Source organism: Ahaetulla prasina, chromosome 8 (genome assembly GCF_028640845.1).
Source record: "Ahaetulla prasina isolate Xishuangbanna chromosome 8, ASM2864084v1, whole genome shotgun sequence".
NCBI classification, from domain to species: domain Eukaryota; kingdom Metazoa; phylum Chordata; class Lepidosauria; order Squamata; family Colubridae; genus Ahaetulla; species Ahaetulla prasina.
In genome coordinates, this window is record NC_080546.1 from 77,640,763 (window position 1) to 77,658,283 (window position 17,521).

Consider the following 17,521-nt stretch of genomic DNA (forward strand, 5'->3'; position numbering starts at 1 on the left):
GGCAGCTCTTTTGTTTATCTGTTTAAGAAATGAGTTTCTGCCTATTATATTCTTTAGATTTGGGCCAAAGACCAAACCAAGGAGGGTCAATTTTAGAAAATTAAAGTAATAATAACATTAATATAGAATATCTCAGCAGGATAGCTCTAGCTATTGTCAATCTCTCTTTTTTTTTTTTTTTCAACGTTCTATATTTGGCTTTGATTTTGTTGCTCTTGCCAAAATTTCTAGGAAGTTTTCCTTCAAAACAAGCGTGAACTTTTTGCTTTTTTTTTCACAATTTCTGCAAATAAGAATCTTCCTACGATGCCATGATAGAAGCCAAGTTGCTGCCGCAGTCATCAATACTGCGGAGCAAAACGTAAGGAGATTTAGAACTCCAAATATTTTTTCGTCAATATGGCGATTGTTTGCCAAAAAATTGAGGAGAATGTGTAGTTCCCACTCATCTGAAGGATACCAAGATAGGGAAACTAGTTTTTCGTATGCCGAGATAGAATGCTAAGATAAGAAAATCAAGATAGGAGCCGTGGTGGCTCAGTGGTTAGAATGTAATATTGCAGGCTAATTCTGCCGACTGGCAGCAGTTCGATTCTCACCAGCTCAAGGTTGACTTAGCCTTCCATCCTTCCAAAGTCAGTAAAATGAGGACGCAGCTTGTTGGGAGGAAATATGTAGAGAGGGATATAAAGGATTGAAGCAATATGTAAGTCTTGGGCTATTGTTAAAGAAAAGGCATAACAATGGTAACGCCAAAGTACCTCATGAAGGGCAGCAAACCAGGACATTCACTAAGCTTTTGACATGGGCCCATGCTCCATCTGGCTTTGATAAAATGCAGATTGTGCAGTAATCCAAAAGTCTTGTGGTGGGGCGACAATAAATGACACGTTTTCAAAAGAACGTGCTAGAATTCACCAAGGAGCATAGAAGCTGGTAACAAGGGAGACCAGGTTCAGTTAATTTTGCTTTTTGGTTGACTCTTCCTCCCGTAATTGTGTCAGTTTAACTTAATTGGCAAAGCTGCTAGGGGAGAACTTTGCCAACTGCCTCAAGCTCCTGGAGGAAAGCTAGAGAAGCCAAATACACATCTGTAATCTGTGATTTAGAGCTGTTGTCAGTTCTGTAGAATACAGGATCAAGGGCCATCTGCCACTCAGTGATCTGCAGCTGGTGGAAAATCCTACTATCCTCTATTTACCACTGTGGGGTTACTGGTAAATTTCCAGGCTTCTTTTCAGATTGTCACTGTTGTTGCTTCGTTCTTGCTCTCTTCCAAGTGTTTACCTAAGGCAGGTTTGCACAACTGGCAAAGCAAATGCTTGTCCCTCGTGCATGGTGGCCAAGCAGGTGTTTGTCAAGCCCGTTGTTTTTGCAGCCTGGGCAGGCAACACAAAGAATAGACTTAACTAAACCCATGTGGAATTACCACACACAGGCTAGTAAGACTGCCTTTTGCTTGATGGGTCGACCACCCCCAGGAGAGAACATAAAACTGATAGCAGTTGATCCTTTTATTCAGGACGCTACTATCGGTCTATAGGTAGTTTGTTTAGTGACCGTTCAAAGTTACAACAGCACTGAAAAAAGTGATTTTTACAACCATGTTTCACACTTACGACTGTTGCAGCATCCCGGCGGTCTCAGGATTTACAGCTCGACAACTGGTTCGTATTTATGATGGTTGCAGTGTCCCAGGGTCATGTGACTTATCTTTTGCGACCTTCTGACAAGCAAAGGCAGCGGGGGAAACCAGAGTCACTTAACAAACGCGTTATTAATTTAACAGCTACAGAGGTTCGCTTAACAAATGTGGCAAGGAAAGATGTCAACTCAACAAATTTCTCACCGAGCTGCATAAATTCTGGGCTCAGTTGTGGTCATAAGTCGAGGACAACTGTATTTTAAAATACTTATTTGTTTCTTGCCTTGATAAACTTTGTTTTTTTTAAATGTTTGCTTTGTTGCTTTTCAGTGTTGCTGGAACTGCAAATCTACTACCTAAATGCTGTACATACCAGGGGCGGGATTCAATTCAAGCACGCACGCGAACAAAGCGCATGCGCAAAAGGCCGCGTGGAAGGGGCGCAAGCAAAGCAAGCATGGGAGCGCGCATGCTCACATTTTTGGTGCTGGAGCGAACTGGTTGTTAATTCATATGCCGCCCACCTCCGGTACATCCAGACCCCTGGAAGGTTTCTTCATAATGTTAATTATTTGTTTTAAGGGCCAGCTTGGATTTTCACAGCTCACCCTATTCTGCATATGGCTTCCTACACTATACCTTCCTTTCCCTTTGACTTTTCCTTCCTGTAACAAAGTGGTTCTCAACCTTTATAGTGCTGCGACCCCTTTAATACAATTCCCCACGATGTGGTGATCCCCAACCATAAAATTATTTTCGTTTTGAATTTATCGCGCCTGAAGCCGTATTGGCTAGCGATCTGAACTGCTTGCGATCGCCTTGAGGACGGAGGCATTAAAGCGGAGACTCCTCCCCTATTAAGTTTATCGCGCCTGAAGCCAGATTAGGCTAGCGATTGGGAGTGATTGCAGCTGGCTTGAGAGGGAGACATCAGAGCAAAGATTTCTCTCTTTTTTAATTCATCGCGCCTGAAGCCGAATTCGGCTAGCGATTTGAAGAGCCTGCAGCTGGCTTGTGGAGTCAATCATTGGAGCGCGATTCTTCGACTCGCAAGTATACTTCCCATATTTCCGATGGTCTTAGGCGACCCCTGGCAAATCGTCATTTGACCCCCAGCGGGGTCCCGACCCACTGGTTGAGAACCGCTGCTGTAACACATGGAGATGTTCAATCTCCTCTTACGTTTCACCCAAGGGGGTAGAAATTTTTATTGTCGCAGTTGGTTACTTGCATCTTGGAGAGATGGTTTCTTTGAAAGAAGTTATCTATGGGAAGAACATTTTTTTCCTGATTGCTCTTCCATCTTGACTTTTACAGATCTTATCTTTCCCATTGACATCACTGCAGTGAAGAGAGAACATGATTTTCTGGACAAAGATGCCATTGAAGCCTTGTGCAGGTATGTAAAAAAGGCTGCTTTAGGAACTTCCTGCAGGTAGGAACACAAGGTGGTGGTGTTGTTGTTTTTTGTCATGGTCGTTAAGTGAATTATGTGGATGTTACGCTAATCAAGCTTCCCCCACTGACTTGTTGACAGGCTTTTTCTGATCATTTGAAGAACAGTGTACTGAATTAATGGGACGCGGTGGCTAAGACGCTGAGCTTGTCGATCGAAAGGTCGGCAGCTCAGCGGTTCGAATCCCTAGTGCCGCGTAATGGGATGAGTTCCTGTTACTTGTCCCAGCTTCTGCCAACCTAGCAGTTCGAAAGCAGGTAAAAAATGCAAGTAGAAAAATAGGGACCACCTTTGGTGGGAAGGTAACAGCATTCCGTGCACCTTTGGCTCTTAATCATGCCGGCCACATGACCACGGAGACGTCTTTGGACAGCGCTGGCTCTTCGGCTTAAAAATGGAGATGAGCACCACCCCCTAGAGTTGGGAATGACTAGCACATATGTGCGAGGGGAACCTTTACCTTTACTTACACTGAATTAATGTGATATAGTAAAGTCATGTGATCAATGGTGATTACATGACTCCAGGACACTGCAAATATAAATACATGCCGGTTGCCAAGTGCTCAAATTTTGATCATGTGGCTACAGGGACACTGTGCTGGTCACAGCTGCGAGTATTTTTCAGCTCTGTCGTAACTTCGAATTGCCATTCCATGAATGGTCATAAGTCCATCGTGTATTTGGAATGGAATAATAATTTGACAAATGCTGGCAATTCCGCATTATTTACTCTAGATATTTCAGAAGCATAACGCTCATGACGGCTAACTGTATCTTCTGTGCTTGGGTTTAATCTTAAAAGCATCGTAATTTGGTAGCTTTCATCACGTTTTAAGTTCCAGAGGTGCACATGTGAAGAAAAAGCAGTAAAGGAAGGTTATCACAAGTCTGTGGAAGGGATAAAATTAAATAAGCTGTTTGTAGCAGGATCATATTTAAGTGGTTTTGTGCATTTTAATTTGGGTTGACTTAGATCTGGCATATCCAGGTTGCTCTCTAGTATAATTTAACATTGACTTAACTCTGCTATCACATTCAATCTGCTGAGCAGATAAAGCTGTTTAAAATAGCATTGCATTGAATGCATTGCTTAAATAAGCTTTGAGTTAAATTTAAGCTAATCTTTTAACTTTGTGGATTGCACACAAGCCGCTCCAAAGTACAATGCACATGTATATGTGTACATAATACATTTCAGTTATTCTCTACGCACATTTTGTTATACATGGTCACTCTCCATGTTTCTTCAACCATAAAGGCTTAGCATGTGAATTTCTTTTCCCTAAATTCTTAAATCCGGAAATATCTAAGTAAACAATTCTAAATAAGTGCAAATTTCTTTATCTGTAGAAAGCATTCATGATTTTTTTTAAAAAAAACCTGTTACGTGATCTGAAGTATGGAGAAATAAAAATATATTTAACAAGAAAATTTCTAAGTTAGATGTAGACTATACTTCATAATTAAATACGTATAGTAAGCCAGCCCTCTAAAAAGCTGATTTATGCATCTGTAAGGAAAATAAAAATCTCTTAGATGAGATTTGGCATGTGCATATAACACCTATCTGCCAATATGCTACCAGGAGAATTTATTTTGGATTAAATGTATATTACTATAATAATATATATGTATATCCTTGTTCCTTTCCTCTTTGTGTTGTGACTCTGGCCCAAGTAGTTATTACCAGACACAATCAGTCCTAAACAAACATATTTTATTAGAACAGCTGAGAATTACTTCATTCTCAGCTTAGTCCAAATTAATTCCAAAACAAGTCCTTCAGGCTTATCACAAACCTTTATCTTCTTTGGCACCCTGCCAAAGGCCTTTCTTGGCAAAGCCCCACGAAGTTTCTGAACAAGAAGCTTCTGAAACAAGAGACACCAACTCAAAGCAGATGTAGCAACGTTGCTTTCCTACAAAGAGCCCAAGAGCCATTGCTGCTCTTTTAAGCCTTACGGGAAGGTCCAATCATTTCCTGACCTTACTCCCGAGTTGTCCTTTTTGCTTTAGCTACTCTTGCCTTGTGGCAGCTCTTTGCATGCGTGCATTAGGAACAGGCTCCTCCTGTTCCTCTGCCTCTCTGTTGTCTGCCTCTGGAGGCTCCGGAGTCCGCGCGTCACTCCCAGATGGCCCTGGCCCGGCCCCATCTCTGCCTCCGATGCAGAGCCCTTGTCCAGGCCTTCCCCTGACCCAGGACTGACCCATTGTCCTCCCCAGCCTCCTCACTGTCCGACTCCACTGCCAGCTCCGCAGGCTGCTGGTGGACCACAACAATTTGAAGACATTCGATAACCAAGATTATGTGACATATTTGAAGAAATCCCTGTGTCTCTTGTTCTTTCCTTTTCCTTCCAATTTCCAATTCCTCCAGCTGATTGTAATACCCAGAATTCAAAACTTAATATTTTATTAAATGAATGTTTTATTAAATGTAGAGCCATGATTGAAAACTAATACTTCATTGCCTCGGAAAAGGTTATCCGCCTAAACCTTAGTTAAATTTTTACCTGAAATGTAAATATTGTATTCTTATTGAAGTTACATGTCTTTGTGTCCTGGAAAAAGAGAAAGAGGATGTTTTACCCTTCAGGACAAGAACAAAATCCATAAATGCAGATGTGATTTTTTTTGCATGCTCTACAAACTTGAAGGGGGAAAAAAATCTGTTGGGAGACTTTTCTAATTAAAGAAACAAAATCCTGGAGACATGGTTTTATTTTCAAAAATCAGCCATTGTTATTTATTGTTTTTCTACAGTCACCTCATTAGCTGTTGTTTATAAAATGTAATTTACATGTTAGTCTAGTGGAATTGCTATTTGCAATTGACTTTGTAACAGGGGTGAAATGCTCCCGGTTCGGACCCGGACCACTCGATCCAGTAGCAATGGTAGCAGGTGGTTCAGAGAACCGGTAGCAAAAATCCCTGCCCCCCCCCCCCCGTATGCCCAGCTGAGCCGCGCGATCATCAGAGGGTTTTTTTTTTCTTTTAAAAGCATTTTTTCTTTGGCCGAACAAATGCTTTTAAAAGTTTTTTTTTAAAAAGCCTCTGATGATCACGCGGTTCAGCTGGGATTGTCAGAACCCTTTCAAAGCATTTTTTCTACAAGCTCTTCGGCCGAAGAGGTTGTAGAAAAAATGCTTTTAGAAGTAAAAAAAAAAAAAGTTGGCCACACCCACCCATCACATTACACACACACCCATCAAGCCACACCCACAGAACTGATAGTAACAAATTATACATTTCACCCCTGCTTTGTAACTTTGTTAATATTGTGGTACAGGACAGTGGTGGGTTTCAAATTTATTTTACTACTGGTTCTGTGGGCGTGGCTTGGTGGGCGTGGCATGGCTTGGTGCCCATTGTTTGGTGGGCATGGCAGGGGAAGAATATTGCAAAATCCAATCAGCTGGGACTCAGGAGGCAGAGAATAGATGGGGGCGGGGTTAGTCAGAGGTGGTATTTACTGGTTCTCCGAACTACTCAAAATTTCCGCTACTGGTTCTCCAGAACTGGTCAGAACCTGCTGAAACCCACATCTGGTACAGGATTACGGGCTTTGTGTAGTGATAGTTTACAAGGCGAGCGTATTTGGGACTAAGATGAATGTAGGAAACACTCAGAACGTTCAAATTTTGTGGTCTCAGAAATGATAAATGAATGTTTGTGCGCCCATCATGAATAAAACTAGATATGTCTCTCCTTGGTAGCAGAGATATACCAGCTGTCTCCTTAGTACCAAACATACCTAATCGGTAGTCTTCAATTTATGACCACAATTGAGAGAATTGCAATTGTAAAGTGAGATGTGACCTCAGTGACTTATGACAACAATCGCAGCTTTCCCTGTGCAGTTATTAACCAAGAATTGCAGGTCATTAAATGACTAACTACCCCAATCTAAGCCATTCCAGGCTTGGTTCCCTCCAACTTTAAGCCTCAACAAGGTAAGGGACTGCCTCCAGTTTCCCCCAGCTGCCTGTCTCAGCCTTAGAGCATCCTCCCCTGTGGGACGACAAGCAGCCCCAGGGCTATTTGTCAGTCCCCAAAAAGCCTCAACTGCCCCTGCTTAGTCCAGCAAGTGCCAGCAAGCAATCATTTAGCCATTACCCTCCTTTCCCAGCTCCTCATGCTTTGCAGCCAGGCTACTCTGGCGATGTTTCTTACTTTTTTCCCATCCTTCTGAAGCCAGCGCTGTCTTTTGTAATTGTAGCTTTGTATAACCTCACACAGTTTTACTGTGTGCTGCCTTCGGATTAAAATAGGTTTTTTTTAATTTGAATTTATATCCCGCCCTTCTCCGAAGACTCAGGGCGGCTTACATTGTGTAAGGCAATAGTCTTCATCCATTTGTATATTATATACAAAATCAACTTGTATTGCCCCCCCCCAACAATCTGGATCCTCATTTTACCTACCTTATAAAGGATGGAAGGCTGAGTCAACCTTGGGCCTGGTGGGACTCGAGCCTGCAGTAATTGTAACTGCAGGCAGCTGTGTGTGTTAATAACAGACTGCATTAGCCTGTTGAGTCACTTCCCAGAATAGTAAAATCTACCTCTTAGAGGGAGATAGAGGTAGAAATTGGAGGAAAGACTATGGATGTTTATATTAACAATAGAGATGGCTTATAACTGCAATCATCATAATTAAGAAAAATGTAAATTAGCCAATATATAAAGAAACCTAGTTAAAATTATTTGGTTATATTATTACTGTTATTCTCAGTACATGTGTTATTATATTATTATTGCTGTTATTACTCTGTTTTCCGGAAAATAACACCCTGTCTTATATTTTTTTGAACCCTGAAATAAGTGTTTGGCCTTATTTTCAGGGAGGTCTTATTTATATTGGGGTGCATGGAGCAAGATGGGGCTCCTCTTGCCATCTTACCTGATTTCCAGCTCTGTGTTTAAATATTTTCGAGTAGGGCTTATTTTCGGGGGGTGGCTTATTTTAGCGCATGTGCTCAAAAGCCCAATTTGGCTTATTATCAGGGGATGACTTATTTTGGGGGAAACAGGGTAGTTCATGTGTTAATATTTATTACTATTTTCTATTTGGCCTTTTTTTTCTTGTAAATGGTATACTCTGACTACACTGTATTCAAAAGTGTTTATGAATAAAATTATAAAATCTAATGTAAGCCAAATTTAAAGAAAAAAATTGGAAAATGGAAGGAGTAAAAATGAAAGAAAAAAGTAAATATATATAAAGAAGTGTCTTTCCACTTTTATCACTATTTGGTAACTCTTTATCCTCTCTAAAGTTACAAATATTTATCTCTTCATCCTCTGTCCCATCTCTTATCTATAGATTTGTCAAAACAAATATCAACATAGCCAGATATACAACAGAGTTAGGTTAATTGGTTGTGATCAGCCAGTCTTTCTCAGGAAGGTTTACTATATCAAGGTAATGACACAGCAAAAAAATAAACTCTTGTCAGAGCGCCTATATATTCAGAATTAATATTAATTCTCTACCGTCCTCTCAATTTTTGATTCCTCAAACTCCAGATCTTTCCTCCTTCTTGAACAAAGTCATCCTGTAAGACAAAATTTGGAAATTCTTCCAGGTGGTACCTTTGACCCAGCTATAGGTTTATACATTCTGCCTTTTGTTCATGGTTTCTTGATTCATGTTGGAAGCTCATAGGAGCCCATCTTCATCAAAACGTGAATGTTTATTCTGATCTCTAACAGGCTATAACAGGCTGTTTTTCCAACAGTGGAACTCAGTGTCTTTCAAAGTTTGACCAACATTGATCCAGATTCTTTGGATCAAGAGGTGAAATATATGTACTGCTATAACAAGATACCTGCCTAAAGTGCATAATGATTCCGTCTGTTTTAGTCAAGCACATCAACTTCCTAGTCCACCGGGTGAACATACATGCATCAATAGAGTTGCATACTTTCAGATTATAAACCATCCCAACATAAGAACAAGAACATTCTGCTATTTGCCCTAGGCTTTCCATCCCAAATCCTCCCATCTTGACTCTGAGTAGACTCATAAGAATTCTGATAATGTTTATGAGAACTGCCCATCCATCAAGGTAGAGTTCAGTTCAGATACGATGTTTTGGGGGGGGAAAAAATCAGGCCTTCAAGTGTTCCCATCTTTTTAGATATCCATGCAACCAGGGGTGAAATGCTCCCGGTTCAGACCGGATCGCCTGATCCAGTAGCGATGGCGGCGGGTGGTTTGGAGAACCGGTAGCAAAAATTCCTGCTCCCCCCATGCCCAGCTGAGCCACGCGATCATCAGAGGCTTTTTAAAAAATTTTAAAAGCATTTTTTCGGCCAAAGAAAAAATGCTTTTAAAAGTAAAAAAAAGCCTCTGATGATCGTGCAGCTCAGCTGGGTGCTAGCCAAAAAACAGGGGGTGGGTGGGGGGGAGAGTCAATTTTTCCTCCCAACTTCCCTGAAGTTCCCCTGAAGCTTGCTGAGAGGAAAAACAGACTCCCCACCCCCTGTTTTTTGGCTTGCCTAGCAGAGCCTGCTGGGAGGAAATGGACTTCCCCCACTCCCGTTTTTGGGTTTGCCTAGCAGAGCCTGCTGGGAGGAAAAACGGGGTGTATATGGGGGGGTTCGTTTTTGAGAGAGAGAGAAAGGAGGAGAGGAAGGAAGGAGTATAAACCTGGCACTAGACACAGCTTCAGAAGATAATCCAGTGCTGGAAGGGACCTGAAGGTCATCTAGTTCAACCCTGCTCCAGCTGGACATTACTAGTGAGTTTCTGTCTTTTGATCACCAGTTACATAGCCACGCCCACCCAGTCATATGACCCCCACCAAGCCACGCCCACAGAACCGGTAGCAAAAAATAGATTTCACCCTTGCATGCAACCCATTGAGGGTGGACCAGAATCACTAATTGGACCAACATTTTCTCCTAGATCTCTATAGTGAATGCTTTATGAAATGGATCGTTGATCTAATTCTCAAAGCCCATTGGATATCATGTGAAACTTTTTCCAGAATTTAAATTACTAACCCCAAGTGGTATCCTTAATGGCAATAACTTAAGCAGATCAGGCAGGTATCCTTCACATTGATTACCTATATGCTCAATTTCATTTCCATGTGCTCATTTTGAAACCTTACACTTTCCCCAAAGATTGTCTTCATGCCTAAATTTTAAGTTAATCGCTGTTTCCTTCCTCTCCACCTTTTTTTTTTATCTCCAATAATCCTGCTGGAGGATTTGCTGCATTTGTTTGGTATTCATAACGCTTTGTTCTTCAATCTCGATCAGATTTGTCAGTTTCAAAGACTATTTATATGCTATGGAGGTGATAAGAAAGGACTTCCAGTTTCCACTTAACAAGTAGCTAAGTGGGTGATGGAAACCAATACTCTTCCATAATGCCTTGGCAAAGCAGCTGTTGCTGAATTTCTTTGAGCACATTCCATGAGGACAGTGTCAACATCCGTGGCTGTGCTCGACAGATTTTCAGTTCTGGCTGATGACATTTCTTAAGCACAATTATGTGGACTTTGAAGCCAGAAGAGATGCTTCTTGGGATGGTCTGATTTGTCCTTGTTGGCATAAATGGTCATTCATCCCTCAACCGTTAGGTAAGATTGCTTCTTATCCATACATGCCGCCGAGACGAGGAACAGGCAGCTAACCTGTAATTGTGGTTCTTCAGGTGGTTATTATATATGAATGAACTAAATCCATTCACGTTTCTTCTCTTAAGTGCCTATCTTGGTAAGTACATTGAAGTCTATATTTTGCTCCATTGGTTGATGGAAACTAAAGAAAAGTGACTCAAAATGCATTCAACGCACTGTCCTTCAAACCTGCCTCAAATATGGCAAGTTCTTGATTGAGACTTTCAGCAAGCATGAAACCAATGAGCGTGAATGCACAATTGAACGCTTGAAGAATCACATTTATTCTGTTACAGGTAAGCAACCTGTTCGTTCTTGTGCTAAACATTTACTGTTCTGTATAAAACTGTTGCTTCTTGCACAGATTCAGGTTACCTTTTCCGGCAGAAATTTTAACACCAAGTGAAGAAAACAAGATTGGAGCCTATTATTTACGGGACAGGTGCTCTGTACTCTGGTGTCTTTTTTGTATTACAGGAAAGGATAGAAATTGATTGATTGTGCAATGTTATCAAAAGGGAACATGGTTTAATTTTTGAGCTGCCAAACATAGGCTAGTAACTTTATAAACTTTGTGTATCTCAAGTTTTCTAGATAGCAACTGAAAGTATGGTTTTCAATGGTATATGATGATTGCAGGCACCACAGTACTGTAGTAATACCTCTACTAATTGTAATGAAAATCCATTGTAACTCTGTCTTCTTCTCGTGTGTTGCTATTAGAAATATATACTGTAGTCGGAGTGCGAAAACTGATGTAAGACCAAAGGGAGCAAATGCTTCAAAATAATAAGAATTCTAAGGATGATTAAGGAGCTAATGTGAACTGAGCCCTCAAATCAATGGTGGAATTCAATTTTTTTTACTACCGGTTCTGTGGGTGTGGCTTGGTGGGCATGGCAGGGTAAGCATACCGCAAAATCTCCATTCCCACCCCACTCCTGGGGGAAGAATATTGCAAAATATCCATTCCCACCCCACTCTGGGGCCAGCCAGAGGTGGTATTTGCCAGTTCTCCGAACTACTCAAAATTTCCGCTACCGGTTCTCCAGAACCTGCTGAATAGCACCCTGCCTCAAATATGTAGGTAATGTCAAATTGTGTTAACAACTCTTAATGCCTTTTTGGCAATGCTGTTACAGTGAGCTCTGGCCCTTAGATCGTTTGAGATGAGTACTCCAAGGTCCTTGACAGAATGAGGGTCGTCTACGAGGTTGTATCCGTCCAGCTTGTATTTGGTGTTCTGATTTTTTTTGCCAATGTGTAAGACAGCATTTGTTGGTTGAGGTTTGGAGTTGCCAAAATTTGATCATTCTGACACATAGTCAAGGTCACTTTGTAGGGTAGCAGCATTGTCGGTGGTGTTAAATAGTGTTACGTTGTCAGCGAAGGGGACGCAGCTGCTTATAATAAGGTCGCAAATGTCATTTATGTAAAGTATAAAGAGTGTGGGTCCTAAAATGCTGCCTTGGGGGACACCGCTGTTAACTGATGCAGGGTTTGGTAGGGCGCTCCCTATTTTGACTACTTGTCTGTTTGATAAGAACGCAGCTATCCACTTATGCAGGGATCCGGAAATGCCGTAAGAGTTTAGTTTTAACAGTAGTTTGTCGTGTACCACTGAATCAAAGGCTTTGCAGAAGTCTATGTAAATTATGTAAAAAAAGTAGTGACTCTCAGGGGAATCCAGCAGGGCAAATTACAAATAGTGATCACAATTTTGGGATACTTGTTACCCAGTCATACGAGCGAACAGGTTGCCAAGTGCCTAGACTGCAATCATACCATCGCGGGAGGAATGACACAACATTTTGGGAAAGTTGGCCATAAAGCACCCTTTCCAAGACAGTTGTAATTTCAAGTGGTCATTAAAAGTAAATGTAAGTAAGCTGTTTGAACCTCAAAGACTTTACTTTGTGATAGGTTTTTTAAAAAGCCTTTTTCTTTTCTTCTTAGTGCATATTTTTTTCTCTGTCTTTCTGTTAAAATGTTCTTTATGGTGTACAATTTATTTGTAAAGACAGTTCGGTGGAAATTGTCTTTAGAGTATCCGCTTTTCTGGCTCAGTTGCACAACAGTCTTTTTTTTAAAAAAGGATTTCTTCTAAAACAGATTATATTTTGCTCCCTTATCAGGCCAACCGGAAACTTGTTTCTCCAACAGATCAAAGAGTTTGGCCTGGTTGAATGCAACAGGCTGGAATTAGATAAACTTGAAGAGAGACACTAATATTGTAAAATGTCTGCGTGTTTATTGGTTTAAAGCAATCTGGAAATCCAGATTTACCAGAGATCATTTGTACAGAAAGGATGGAAGAGCAGTTTTTAATTATCGGAAGTTAATTACGATACTCACAATATTGTAATCAAATATCACCTCCTCCCGAAACAAATGGCTTACTTTTTTATTCCCTTTACTGGAAATTTAATTAATTGTAAACTAGTCCGAAGTTAGTAAGGGAGCAAGGCAGAATGTACTTCTGGAGTGATGAGATGGTTTTCCTTGATCCAACCATTTAATTCTTATAACTTTCAGGAAAAAATGAAATGGGAAATTCTGGATTGGTACATTTGTAAGATTAACTCTGATTTCTGTCTTCAGACCAGTGTAAGATCTCCTGCTTTATCTATACAGATAGTCCTTTACTTACAACCACAATTGAGCCTGAAATTTATGTTGCTAAGTAAGACGTTTGTTAAGTGAGTTTTGCCCTATTTTATGACCTTTCTTGCCACAGTTGTTAAGTGAATTATTGCAGTTGTTTGAGTGAGTAGCACATTTGTTAAATGAATCTAAGGGACCACTGATAATGATGAAAAGGTGGCAGTGGAAGATTATAAAATTCATATAGTATTGGCTGTATTTAATGGGCCTACTTTTCATTTAATTGCAACTAAATTAAGTCTTTAATTTGATGTGAAGGCCATGCTTTTTCTTTCATGCTTTTTTTTTTTAATAGAGCTCCTGGTGTGTAATTCAAATGTTGAAGTCAGTATATACCTTTTTAGCAGCTCAAATGAATGCTTCGAGTTATGGAAAGAATAGCAGCACAGGTAGTCCTTGTTTAACGACAGCAATGGAAACCAGAATTTCCATCGTTGAACAATGCTGTGGTAAAGCACGGTATCATTTGATCTCATCGCTTAGCATCAACAATCTCCCCAATTCCTGTTCTTGCCTTTAAGCAAATGCCTCGCTTTGCAGCAACTTGCGATTTCCTGCTGGCTTTCCAGAAAGTCACTGGGAAAGCCAACAGGAATTCACAAATTATAGCCAGCTTACAAGCAGGCAGGCGGGCAGGTGAGTATGATGAGGTGAAGCGGGGGGGGGGGGTTGAGGCAAGTGCAAGTGAGATGGTGTGGGCTGAGGAGAGGATGCTGCTGCAAAGCAGAAATGCAAAATGTATGGAGGGGCACAAGTATTTATTACCAGGCATAATCAGTCCTAAACATATTTTATTAGAACAGCTGAGAACTACTTCATTCTCAGCTTCGTCCAAATTAAGTCCAAAACAAAGTCCTTCAGAAAAAGTCCTTTGGCCTTATCACAAACCTTTGTCTTCTTTGGCAAGAACCCCATGAAGTTCAGAAACGGGAGATAAGAAACAATTGCAGCAACGTTGCTTTCCTACAAAGAACCCAAGAGCCATTGCTGCTCTTTTAAGCCTTATGAGAGGGGCCAATCATCTCCTGGCCTTACTCCCGAGTCGTCCTTTTTGCTTTAGCTGCTCTTGCCTTCTGGCAGCTCTTCGCATGCATGCACTAGGAACAGGCTCCTTCTGTTCCTCTGCCTCTTTGCTGTCCGCTTCTGGAGGTTCCGGAGTCCATGCATCGCTCCCAGATGGTCCTGGCCCCATCTCTGCCTCCGACGCAGAGCCCTCGTTTGGGTCTTCCCCTGACTCCAAGACTGCCCCATTATCTTCCCCAGTGTCCTCACTGTCAGACTCCGCTGCTAGCTCCGCGGGTTGCTGGCGGACCACAACAAGGCGCTCCTTGGGAGAAAAAGTGAAAGGAGAGAGTTTGCCAACATCTCCATTCTCTTTGCTTGTGGGAAGCTAGTGGGGAAGATTGCAAATGGCGATCATGTGACTGCAGGATGCTGTAGCTGTTTTAAGTATGAATCAGTTGACAAGTGTCCAGATCTCAATAATGTGACTGAGGGGGGGATATTGGTTGGTTGAAACTTCAAGGACTGGTCCTAAGTAACTTCAAAAGGTCAGTAATTGAGGACTGTGTAGTAGTGACACTAACAATGGGCCGTGGTAGCTCAGGCTGGTAAGAAGCCTGTTATTAGAACACAGCAGCCTGCAATTACTGCAGGTTCAAGCCCGGCCCAAGGTTGACTCAGCCTTCCATCCTTTATAAGGTAGGTAAAATGAGGACCCAGATTGTTGGGGGGGGCAATAAGTTGACTTTGTAAATATACAAATAGAATGAGACTATTGCCTTATACACTGTAAGCCGCCCTGAGTCTTCGGAGAAGGGCGGGATATAAATGTAAATAAATAAATAAATAAAAAATAGTATTTTTCTAGGAGGTGAGTCAAATGAAAACTGTAATATAATACTCGGAATAATATCCTGGATGGTGTGTCAAGTCCCTGGCCTATTTAGGACTTTGTACTAAACTATTTTGCAGCGACAAGAAAGAATTCAAAAGCTTTTGCTTTTATTTATTATTAACCACAGCTATTCATTCAGTCTGAACCTATCTATGATTCATCTAACTGTAGTTAAGGAAGGGGGGGGGGTGTAAAGGCCAATCTACACTATTCTTTTCAGATTACTTTTTGTTTTCAATAAATCAAAATTAAGATAAGCTGTGTTTGTTTAATAGTTGCTATAGGAAATAATATCATTCACATACAGATGGAATGCATATTTATCCTACTTTTTAAATTAAGATCCCCAGAAATATATATTTCGCTGAACCACTCTAGATTAAAATAAAAAACCTCAGCATTGTAGCTAAATAGTAGTTTCAATATGCAGAGATAATACAGAGATAGAAACATACAGCTTGTACACATGTTGTAAGAGAATATGAGAAAATGACCAAGCTTGGAGAGGGTGTGATGGGTTTGTTTTCCTTTCTTTTGACAAATTAGCAGGAGTATCCTGGAGCTATAGGGGACACAGTGGCTCAGTAGCTAAAACGCTAAGCTTGTCGATCAGATAGGTCGGCAGTTCGGCAGTTCGAATCCCTAATGCCACGTAACGGGGTGAGTTCCCATTACTTGTCCCAGCTTCTGCCAACCTAGCAGTTCGAAAGTACATAAAAATGCAAGTAGAAAAATAGAGACCACCTTTGGTGGGAAGGTAACAGCGTTTGGTGCGCCTTTGGTGCACATGACCACGGAATTGTCATCAGACAGCACTGGCTCTTAGGCTTAGAAACGGAGATGAGCACCGCCCCCTAGAGTCGGGAACGACTAGCACGTATGTGCGAGGGGAACCTTTACCTTTTTCACCTGGAGCTATAGTGAAAATAATTGTATTAGACAAGGTAATAACACATATAAAGAACAATATGAATGCCTTTTGTCTAGAAAATGAATTTTCCTTTTTTGAGTTTTGCTGGTATAGGTTAGTGATGGCTAACTTTTTCTGGACCGAGTGCCCAAAGCTCGTGCACACATGACTGCATGTGTGTGCCCCAAAGCCCCCAAAATGCAATCGTGCACGGCCCCATGCATGCAGCCCCAACCCCAGCATATGCATGCATGGGCCCCGCACATCCCTCCCTGCGCTTGCACACCTCCGCATGCAGCCAGCCCCCCGCAGACTTGAAAACCAGCTGGGCGGCGAGCAGCGCACACCCATGCGCAGTGCAGCTGAACTGGGCCGATGGCTCACATGCCCAAAGAGAGAGCTCTGCATGCCTCCTCTGGCATGCATGCCATAGGTTCGTCATCACAGGTATAGGACAATCAATAAAAGCTGTGACACCCACTGATGGGAAGTAGTTCTTTTCTGTGTGATGTCCCCAGAAAAACAAAAGTTGTGCCTTTGCCTTGCCGGCAAGTTGTATTATGTAAATAAAAATCATACTGGTGTTGAGTTACGATTTTTGGTATTTTGAGAGTTCACTTAACAAAGGGACTTATCCTTTGGTTGTTAGAAAATATTTATTTTTCTTGATGATTCAGCGTATAATCCAGCAAATGGTTCACATCAAACACACAACCAAATATGGAATTGTTTGAGTGAGCTGCTCAACTACTACTACTTCCAGAATCTAACATCCGTCCAGCTTTCTTGAAGGGAAGAAAGAAAAGGGTTCCTAAAACATAAAATAGTGCAGATCAGGTATATCTGTGGCCCTGTAAAATCAATTGTGTACTGTTTTTGCATGTGATGGAGTGCTGATATAGAATAACGTAAAAGTAAAGGTTTCCCTCGCACATATTTGCTAGTCGTTCCTGACTCTAGGGGGCGGTGCTTATCTCCGTTTCAAAGCCAAAGAGTCAGCGCTGTCCGAAGATGTCTCCATGGTCATGTGGCCAGCCTAAATGCCAAAGGCGCACGGAACGCTGTTCCCTTCTCACCAAAGTTGGTCCCTATTTTTCTACTTACATTTTTTACCTATTTTCGAACTGCTAGGTTGGCAGAAGCTGGGACAAGTAACGGGAGCTCACCCCATTACGCAGCACTAGGGATTCGAACCGCTGAACTGCCGACCTTTTGATTGACAAGCTCAGCGTCCTAGTCACTGAGCCACCACGTCCTACATTGATATAGAATAGCTCGATGTAACTAAAACCCCCAGGGGACTGGATTTCTGTT

At 41.5% G+C, this 17,521-nt stretch overlaps 1 protein-coding gene across 4 annotated transcripts in view; it reads left to right on the plus strand.

Annotated features, from left to right (window-relative positions):
* The window catches only part of DLC1 (DLC1 Rho GTPase activating protein), a 390,319-nt gene that overhangs the window by 343,830 nt on the left and 28,968 nt on the right, over positions 1–17,521 (plus strand). For all 4 annotated transcript variants that reach the window (XM_058193746.1, XM_058193744.1, XM_058193745.1 and 1 more), the window contains one exon: positions 2,963–3,044. In XM_058193746.1, the coding sequence (XP_058049729.1) occupies positions 2,963–3,044 (82 nt within the window). The remainder of the gene's footprint in view (positions 1–2,962; positions 3,045–17,521) is intronic.